The sequence below is a fragment of the Seriola aureovittata genome, chromosome 20 (assembly GCF_021018895.1).
Source record: "Seriola aureovittata isolate HTS-2021-v1 ecotype China chromosome 20, ASM2101889v1, whole genome shotgun sequence".
NCBI classification, from domain to species: domain Eukaryota; kingdom Metazoa; phylum Chordata; class Actinopteri; order Carangiformes; family Carangidae; genus Seriola; species Seriola aureovittata.
In genome coordinates, this window is record NC_079383.1 from 22,759,353 (window position 1) to 22,769,352 (window position 10,000).

The 10,000-nt window shown below is 46.8% G+C and overlaps 1 protein-coding gene across 2 annotated transcripts in view; it reads right to left on the minus strand.

Moving 5' to 3' along the window:
• fars2 (phenylalanyl-tRNA synthetase 2, mitochondrial) overlaps positions 1–10,000 on the minus strand; it is a 101,707-nt gene that overhangs the window by 71,750 nt on the left and 19,957 nt on the right. For both annotated transcript variants that reach the window (XM_056363953.1, XM_056363952.1), the window contains 6 exons: positions 4,215–4,552; positions 1,867–1,953; positions 1,661–1,720; positions 1,396–1,564; positions 852–1,014; positions 624–755 (listed from right to left, as the gene is read on the minus strand). In XM_056363953.1, coding sequence (XP_056219928.1) covers positions 624–755; positions 852–1,014; positions 1,396–1,564; positions 1,661–1,720; positions 1,867–1,953; positions 4,215–4,534 — 931 coding nt within the window. In that variant the 5' untranslated portion in view covers positions 4,535–4,552. The remainder of the gene's footprint in view (positions 1–623; positions 756–851; positions 1,015–1,395; positions 1,565–1,660; positions 1,721–1,866; positions 1,954–4,214; positions 4,553–10,000) is intronic.

Here is a 10,000-nt window from a genome sequence, read left to right on the forward strand (position 1 = left end):
TGTCTGTGTGAGTGTGTGAGTATGAGTGTGTGTGTGTGTGAGTATGTGTTTGTGCGTGTGTCTGTGTGTGTGTTGTGTGTGTGTGTGTGTGTGTGTGTGTGTGTGTGTGTGTGTGTGTGTGTGTGTTAAAGTACAACACATCTTCTTGTTGTAAGAAAACAAACACTCAGGTTAATCACATATTAATGTGTAGAAATACACACACACACAAAACTCCTCATTACACATCCATCTGAAGTGTGTCAACACAAGCACACTTTTTTTCATAACTAGTTCACACACACACACACACACACACACACACACGTCTTACAAAACATGTATTATTGATTGGAACAAGCGGCGGTGAAGTAGAGCGCGGCGCTACAGCTTTGTTCAAGGGCACGACAGCGAGTTAGCCACTTAGACTGACAGGAGGAGAGAGAGAGAGAGAGAGAGAGAGGGGCGAGAGACACTGACAGAGAGAGAGAGGGACGAGAGAGGCGACAAATATTTAAAATGTTTGTACATGTGTGTTTGTGGAAGCGGGTTGATCTTTGTGTTGATACTGTGTGTGTGTGTGTGTGTATGTGTGTGAGTGTGTGTGTGTGTGTGTGTGTGTGTGTGTGTGTGTGTGTTCTGACCGGAGTTCAGCAGCTCCTGCTCCATCACTCCGCAGCCCAGCACCTCCATCCAGTTGCCCTGGAAACGCACCTCCATCTCAAAGGAGGGATGAGTGAAGGGGAAGTAACAGTCGACCCACCTGATCTCCGCATCTGGGGGGGGGGGGGGGGGGGGGGGGTAAAGGTGAGTAAAGTGAACACCTGCCGTGTGTTGTCCCGCCTCCCCCTCCTCAGGTGGGCGTGTCTCACCTTCTCCGAACAGGTGAGTGACGAGTCGAGTCAGAGTGAGTTTCAGGTCGAACTCCAGCAGCTTCACGGCCTCCAGAGAGTGAGTCTCCTGTTTCTGAGGCGTCCTCCTCCCCCCGCCCTCGAACAGGGACAGCTCCTCTCCGTTCCGCACCTTGGAGAACAGCTGGGAGACGCACCACACATCTGTAACACATCTGACCCGCTAAAACCTCACATCTCCACACTGTCATATTTCAGGTTCCAGTTTAAAGCTGATCTGAGCTCGGCTTCACTATGACTTGTAGATGGAGACACACTCGGCCCACACTCGGTTTCCTTCCGGCCCAGTATAGGCCCGGTTCCACGGCCCGAGTCTGGCCCACATACATGACTGTCAGATGCTACTTTCCACATCTGGATCAATTCAGACAAAATCTTCCAGCTACCAATCAATTAGAGCCGGTCTCAGCCCAGATGTGGACATATATGGACCAACACAGGCCGAGGACACACACACACACACATACACACACACACACACACACACACACACACACTGCCGTACCTCGTGGTTGGAGAAGAGCCGCACGCCCTCGATCTGGTGGAACACTGGGTAATGACTGGCGTCGATCTCGTCTCGCCTGTACACGTCTCCGGCCAATAGGAACGCATCCAGACCCGACCTCACCAGCTCCCTCTGGTGGGCGGAGGTGTGAGCGCGGAGCATCGTGTTTCTACTCAGCGCACACACACACACACACAGACAAAACATCTGTTTTGGATTCCTCTGACTGGGAGGTAAAGTGTGTTTGGTGGGCGGCGTCACTCACCTGTTCAGGTAGTAGTTGTCACCTCGTTTCCTGCTGGGGTGATCGGGCGGGATCAGCAAGCTGTCAATCAAACCACACAAACCAATCAGCTTCACTTCAGCATGTGATTAAACAACAGAACATCAGGAAGAACCAAACCCTCCAATCAATCAATCAATCAATCAATCAATCAATCAATCAATCGATCAATCATCACAGCTGCCCACCTGTCAAAGTTCTGCTCCGTGGTAACCACAGGGCTCAGGTTGTCATGGACAGAGAAGAGCGGGTTGCCCCAGCGACCGATGTAGGAGCTGAGGAGGATGGAGGAAAGATGTTAGTGTCAATGAACGATACGTTACACAGCCGCTGCGAGCACACCGTTACCCAGAATGCCACAGTGACACCACTGTGCTGACCGGAAGCTCATGTCTCTCCGCCGGTCAGCAAGCGTCGGCTCTCCTCTGCTCCGTCTTAATGACAGGTAGAGCTGATCTTTATAATCACCTCGCAGCTACCGCCATCTTTTAAGGTGGAACGTTTCCTCATCGTGTTGTTGGACGTCAGGAAATCAATCAATACATTTCATTTCAGGTGTTTTTATCAGCTCTCTTCACGAGAGACTCTGTCATGAGGATCAGATCGTCAACAGCTTCAACTGTCGATAAAATCATGTGACTAGAATTATTTTTATTTCATCACTTGGAGAAAAAAAGTAGTGGAGCGTCGTTTCCGGTGGGGGAGGGGCACGTTACGTTACGAGGAGCGACCCGCTGTGAATCATCGTCCGTCGGCACGACCCTCCTTCAAACAAATACCAACAGCTGACAACGTTGGCGGTCGGCTCGCACACATTCATGTCATCATCACACAGTCCGGATCCAGACTGAGACTCAGCAGAACTTGTTGTGAGCGTGTTCAGGAGGTCGGACACTAATCCTCCGACAGATACAGCTGATTTTATTCTGTAGTTTAAACTTCACAGACGGGCCTGTGCTGCTCTGACAGGACGACACTCTCAACAACTGCTGGAGAGGAGGATCTGACGGAGAGACAGAGAGAGAGAGAGAGAGAGAGAGAGAGAGAGAGAGACAGAGAGAGACAGAGAGAGAGAGAGAGAGGGAGAGAGAGAGAGAGAGAGAGAGAGAGAGAGACAGACAGACAGAGAGAGAGAGAGAGACAGAGAGAGAGACAGAGAGAGAGAGAGAGAGAGACAGAGACACAGAGAGAGAGACAGACAGAGACACAGACAGAGAGAGAGAGAGACAGAGAGAGACAGAGAGAGAGACAGAGAGAGAGACAGAGAGAGAGACAGAGAGAGAGAGAGACAGCACATCTTCACTGTGGTGGAGCAGCTTCACCTCCACGTCGTCAGCCTGGAGGTCACTCGTGTTTCATATGGTTTCATTTTGATCTGTGTGGACGTACTAAAGAAATCTTGTCTGAAAATTACCCAGCAGCCCCCGGGTGTCCTGAGAGTCTGCTGTCCCGCTGCTATCAGAGCATACAAGCTTTTCTAAAGAGTAAAGTTCACGACCTGCGAAATGGCAGAGTCATAAACCACTGTCAGACAACACACTCGCTGACTGCTTAATGACTTATTAATGCAGCATTAATGCTCTCAGCTGCGTGTGTGTGTGTGTGTGTGTGTGTGTGTGTGTGTGTGTGTCTGTGTGTGTGTGTGTGTGTGTGTGTGTGGAGTATAACCAGCAGCGTAACGATATTTCACTGCTCTGTGCAGCGCAGCAAACTTTCACACTCGACTGTCCCTGAAGACACATCGAGGCGGCAGAGAGTCAGTCAGCAGTTTATGATGCGAGAGTAAAAACACACACACACACACACACACACACACACACACACCACGTGGAAACGTAACAGAGAGAGCAGCTCATTTGAAGATGAAAGGAAAAGTCAGCAGGGTTCATCCTCTGGGAACCACGAACGCCTGAAGATAATCCTCCAGTCCTCCAACACAGAGCGAGAGTTAGCATTAGCACAACCGCTAACAAGCTAACAAACAACATGAACTAATAAAGGATGCTAACTACGCTAACTGTTCTGATACGTTCTGCTAGTTGCTGATTTTGGTCACCTGAGTCTGAGTCTCTCTGCTGTTTCCTCTAATGCTAACCATCTCACTGCGGCGGTGGGCGGGGCCTGATCCAGAACTTGTAGTTCTGCTTCCCGCCACTTTTCAGATCGTTTTTATTCCTCCACGCCGGCGACAATCAGAGCAGGAGCCATATTGTTTTTAGGTGGACACGATGTCTCCGTAAAGCCTCGACAGAACTTCCTCAAATGTGGCACAAACATTCAACTCGAACTTTGGTAGCTAAAGGTCAAAGGTCAGTGCGACCTCACGAGCCATTACTCAATTCTTCCATGATCAGCTGATGTTCGTGACCTCCGCTGCTCATTTCGTGTGTTTCTTATTGTCATTTACTCTCTTTGCTTTTTCTGAGTAATGTTGTATTTGTGAGTTTAGTTATTACTTTTTATGTGGTCATGTGCTACAGACTAAAAGCTAAAAGTTTGGTGGTTACTAGGCAACAGCTGGAAACTGGACACCCACCTGTAGAAGTGAGCCTTGATTCGCTCTTTGATGAGCCACAGCGGATGATGCGGTTGGTTGTGGAGGTTGCGGCCGACCTTGGCCAAGACCTTTGCCGTCACGTTGGTGAAGTCGTCGCGGGGGTAGGACCGGCCCAACACCTCCACCGAGTCCTGACCGACCGTGGGCCGAGGGGCGGGGCCGTCTGTGCTGAAGCGCCTGCGTGATGCTGCGCCGCCATTGACCGAGAGCGTGGACAGACAGCAGCGGCTGAGCAGAGGGAGGGGCGGGGACTGTCGGAGGGGGAGGAGCAGGGAGAGGGGGTTGGTGCCAAGTCTCATGATGATTGGTCCATGGAGCTGGAAAGACAGAGAAACATCAGAGAGACATTAGACACTTAAGGTTTAATTTCTCCTTAGCTGAGGGAGTTATTTAAGGGTCTTGCTCAGAATCTGTTAAAAGGTTTCTGTAGTTAAGGAAAAAAGTAAAGTAATTTACAGCAGTGAAAGAGATTTTACAGCAGTCAAAGTCTAGTGTTTCCATGGAGACTGTTGATTTGCTGCCATTAGCACTTGTCACTTCTGGCGGGGAACATTAAGGGTTCCTCCTTCATCAAGGTGAACTTTAAGTGACTTTAAGTAATTCCTGAAATTTAAGAAAATACTAAAGTGAAGAAAACCTTAAGGAGAAGTGTTTTGTGCAACTGTTTTTATTTTAAGGAAACATAACTTCGCTCAGAGTTTAAGAAAGATCTTAACTTGAGTTGTTTTGTGAAATCAGCCCCCGGCTCTTTAAGCTGCTAAACGCTCCACTATGTTCAGCAGCTGCTCTCTGACCTTGTCTGGGCCGGCGCTGGGCCGGTGCCGGCCAGGTCTCGGCACAGACCAGTTTTAGTTCTCACTGTTCAGTCGTCAAATTTATAATTTCACTTGACAGTGGAGAGGGAAACGAGCAGGAGGTGAATCAGAGCTGCTCATAAAAAACACCAGACCAGCTTCTTAGTGGAGGTCAGGGGAGGCGAGGCACGCACACACACACACACACACACACACACACACACACACACACACACACACACACACACACACACACACACACACACACACCATTTATTTATATCATTATAATTACACTAATGGACAGAAACAACAAAGGTTAAAATGAGACACTGATGAGACTCAGATGAATTCTGTTTCTCTTTGTTCTTTCATCATTTATCCTGTGACAGGAGACGAGACAATCTGTCCCCGTCAAATATTTGTCCACACATGCACACGCACGCACACACACACACGCACACACACACACACACACACACACACACACACACACACACAACACACACACACACACACACACACTAACAGGGAGCATCCCTGAACAAGACAAAGGGTGTTGCATTGCAGTGGCATTGCAGCAAAATGGATTATTGTTCCTAAATCCAAGCTTTTACCTCAGCTCTGCTGCTGGTGTCATATTATACTCGACTGGACAGGGCAGTGCTGAGGTCACACACACACACACACACACACACACACACACACACACACACACACACACACACACACACACACACACACACACACACACACACTACAAAACTGATTCTTGGGTAAAGGTTCGTTTCAAGGTCATTTTGACTTCAGGCTTAAAAGGAAAATACATGGAGGCATCACTTTGAGGTGATGAAGCAGTAAAAGCAGCGACAGCGCCCCCCTACAGGCCACGGGGAGGATTACACCTGATAATATGAAACGGTTTGACTGAACGGACAAAAAGCTGAAGATATTTTGTGGAATAAAAGCTGTGAAATCAACAAATAAAACAGGCCGGCGCTACAGGAAAGGTCACGGATCCTCTCTGAACAACGTGACGGCTCTGACATCATAAACATTAATGTACTTGTATGGAGTGAAACATTAAAAAGAGGAAAACTAAATGTCATATATTTAATGAGTGACCACCACCTAAGCTGTCTTTAATAGGTTTGTGTTGATCTGTGTTGAAATGATTTGATTTCTGAGTCGAGATGTTTGAGTTGATTAATGTACAAGTCGACCTCCGACCTGTGGAATCCCACAGGGAAGCAATTTAGGCCCCTTTATATTTTCATTTAATGTTAACATGGAATCTATTGGTGGTGACATTTCAAGTTTCAGTATCATCCATGTTTATTTATTTATTTGATAGGGACGATGCAATTTAACATAGTTTCAAAACAAAGCATGAAACTAATGTGTTGCATAAAGAATTCACAGCTGTGGTCAGTTGTGTGTTTCATCCATCAAGTGTCAGAAAACAGAAGCTACAGCCAGAGAAAATGATGTAAACACTTAATAAATAATAAACTGTGATAATGTTGTTGTTGTTGTTGTTGTTGATGTTCCAGGTGATTTCAGGTCTGATCGAATCCTAAACAGAACTTTGGATTTTCCTCTGAGTCTCAGTGAAGCCGTCGTCCTGCACTCAGACTCTCTGAAGACCTGACCTGCCTTCCATCTCACATGACGACAAAAGGTCATGTGACATTTCAGGTGATATGTGTTGGTGTGTGACTTATTTAAAAGACACAACCCCGGAGGAAATAAAATCTGCAGCTTTTGTTTCTGATGGTATATCCTCTGAAAAAAAAAAACCTTTCCTCCATCTCGGCTTCACGTCTCTTTTTTTGTTTTTTCCCTCTCCATGGGACTGACCTTCCTGGCATGTGACCATCACCATATGTCTGTTCCCATGGCGCCGAACACCGCCACACGTACACATATGGACGCCTACGCACACGGACACACATGAACAGTAAACACACACACACACACACACACACACACACACACACACACACACACACACACACACACACTGTTTGTAATAAACTGAAGAAAACAAAGACAGAGAGAGAAGCTGAGATTTAAAACAACATCATGATAATCTGATTGTTTATATCAAATATCATTAATCTAAAAGAAAACATTTACACATAAAATAAAACAAAAAAGTCGTCACAGCTTCAATAAATGAACTGCTGTATTTATTTAAATTGTAATTTCACCGACAGTAACAGGTGATGAAAAGCACAGGTAGAGGAGAGGTCAGAGGTCACACAGACGTGCCGGTCACCCCTGAATGTTATCTGATTTGGGAAATAAAGATGGACGTCACCTCTGTGACGTCACCCACAGGTTTCTGAAGCTCAGAGTGAGCTGCTCCACTGTCGCCATCTTGCCGGTGTCTGACTCCGCCCCCTAACTCCCAGCTAAACCAAAAAATGGTCAAAGAGGAGGGGCGTGTGGGGAGCAAGGACTTTGATGCATGCCGATTTGTCTCAATCATACACTCAACCACCTGTCACTCAAAGAGGCCACGCCCTCAATCCTCGTTAACTTTAGTCCTTAATAAAATATAAACAGGTGAGTTATATAAACAGGTGTGTTATATAAACAGGTGTCATGAAGGAGGAAATCAGCTCTAGAGACCAAAACAGTTTCTGTACCAGACTGTAAACATGTTTATTTCTGCTGTAAAGTTGGACATTTTAACATGGGAGTCTATGGGGACTGACTCACTGTTGGAGCCAGACTCTAGTGGCCGTTAGAGGAACTGCAGCTTCTGGTTCTTCAGCGTTGAACTTAGCAACCAGCTAGCTAACACTCAAGTCCAGGTGATTATTCACCTGCTTCCTCGGTGCAGATCATCGTCACGACTCTTCAGGAGTGATGTAATATTCTCAGGTGTCATTCAGGCTTTATATTCAGCTCATTAAGATCTTTATTCATTTTCTCTTTCTGCCTGTCAGTGGCTCACACCTCATTTCCATCAACCACCTCTGTCGTGTGTCATTTTAATAGAGAGTTGATCAGAACTAATACAGATCCAGGTATGAGGGATGAGTCTGAGGCAGAGACACTGATGTGAGGAAGAGAAACATGATTCATCATGTGGGAAAGTTGCTGAGAAAATCCCTTCGTTCGCTGCCAAGAAGTTGTTCTGACTAACCAGCGTGGCAGCAGCCAACAGTGAAGCTGTGATGCGACTTCTGACGCTGCCAGCTGAAGAAAGGTGGAAACAGAGACGCCGCCAAGGACGAGCTGCAGTCCACCGTCCAAAAAAAAAAAAACACACCCACTGCTCCTCGAAAAAAACGAAAGAAACAAATGGAGGAATAAACTTATAAATGTGTGTGAGAGTGAAACAAATCTCCGAGCCTCGACAGCGTTACCGTGACAGAAAGTGAAGGCTGCAGGAAATACGACGTGGCGGTCGCCGAGGTTACAGTGTCGCAGAACACACACACGAGTGACATCTGCACATGCTACACAAAAGATATAAGGCCTGTTAAAACACACACACACACACACACACACACACACACACACACACAGGCAGTTTCCAGCAGCAGCTTTAGTGCAGAGGGATTCATTCAGCCTCTAAAAAGTGACACGCTGATAGAGAGAGGTGATAAATTACATACTGCAGAGAGAGACAGGGATCGGCCTATAGAGAGAGATACTGCATATACAGTATATGTAGGGTGTGTGAGTGTGTGAGTGTGTGAGTGTGTGTGTGAGTGTGTGAGTGTGTGTGTGTGTGTGTGTGTGTGTGTGTAAAGATGGCTGCAGAGTCTTATTGTTCCCACTTTCTTGGATCCACAGGCGGGAAATTACCTCGTGAAGATGATGTGTAACGTCATTAGAAGTCACATTGCTGAACAAACTCTGGTTTCACTTCTGCATTAATGTTCAAGTTCTCGTCACAAACACAATCTGCTGTTTCCTTCTAGTGCAGCAGATAAATAATCATCTTTCGAATGTGGATACAAGCACTAGTGTTGGGATGTTTATCCCTCTGGGGCCTTTCATTTGAAAAAATCCCATCAAAAGTTCAAGATGGCTCAGAGTTTTACCCACAGGACGGATTTCGGTGTATTTACAAACCATCTATTATGAATGAGTCGACAGTCTTAACATTAGCTTGCTTGTCTTGCTAGTGCTAGGCTAGTTAGCAAGCTTTTTATCTTTTATTTTTTTGTAATATTTTTGCTGAAATATACTTTCATGTAATTTTTACAGTGTACTAAGTTTCACCTGGATTATTCACATCAGAAAATAGTGGATGAAAAAAAACATTACTTTTCCAAAAACGGCAGCCATCTTGAATTTTCAAGTGTCTGCAACAACAGGTTGGTGAGCCAATCAGAAGAGAGGTTCTGAGCTCTTTCTACCATTAACCTGTTGAGTGGATGAACTATCAGCTACGCTAACCTCTTTAGGAGTTAATGAAGTCGCTTCTCGCCGTCGTCACACCTAAGACACGCCCCTAGCTGCCGGTAGCTCCTCCCTCACAGGAAGCTGGAAAAAGGTGGACGCTCACCTGTGAGGTTTATTCTCTGGTCATTGCACCTGCCTCAGATTTGATCCAGAGAACGACGTCACTTCCTGCGGTGGTCGTGCGTCACTGTGACCAGCTCAGCCGTGTCAGAGCGATGAGACCAGTTTATTAATCACCACACCCTCCGATCTCTACTCCACCACACGGCGCCTTTTGTACTTGGCGCTGCTGCCGCTACACAAACCAGAATAGCAGGTGGAGACGCCCACACAGTCCACGAGCCAAACACAACAAACACGAGCCTCTCTGTGACGCCGCCGCCGCACCTGTGTGGCTGGTGTAAGGTGGTGCAGAGCAGGAAACAGTGACAGTGACGGTGAGGCGTCACATTAACAGAGAGAAACCAGTCAGGAAATCCATCACAGTGTCAAACAGAGTGAGGGGAGGCTATTTTCAGCACCTCGTGGTTCCCATGGCGATCA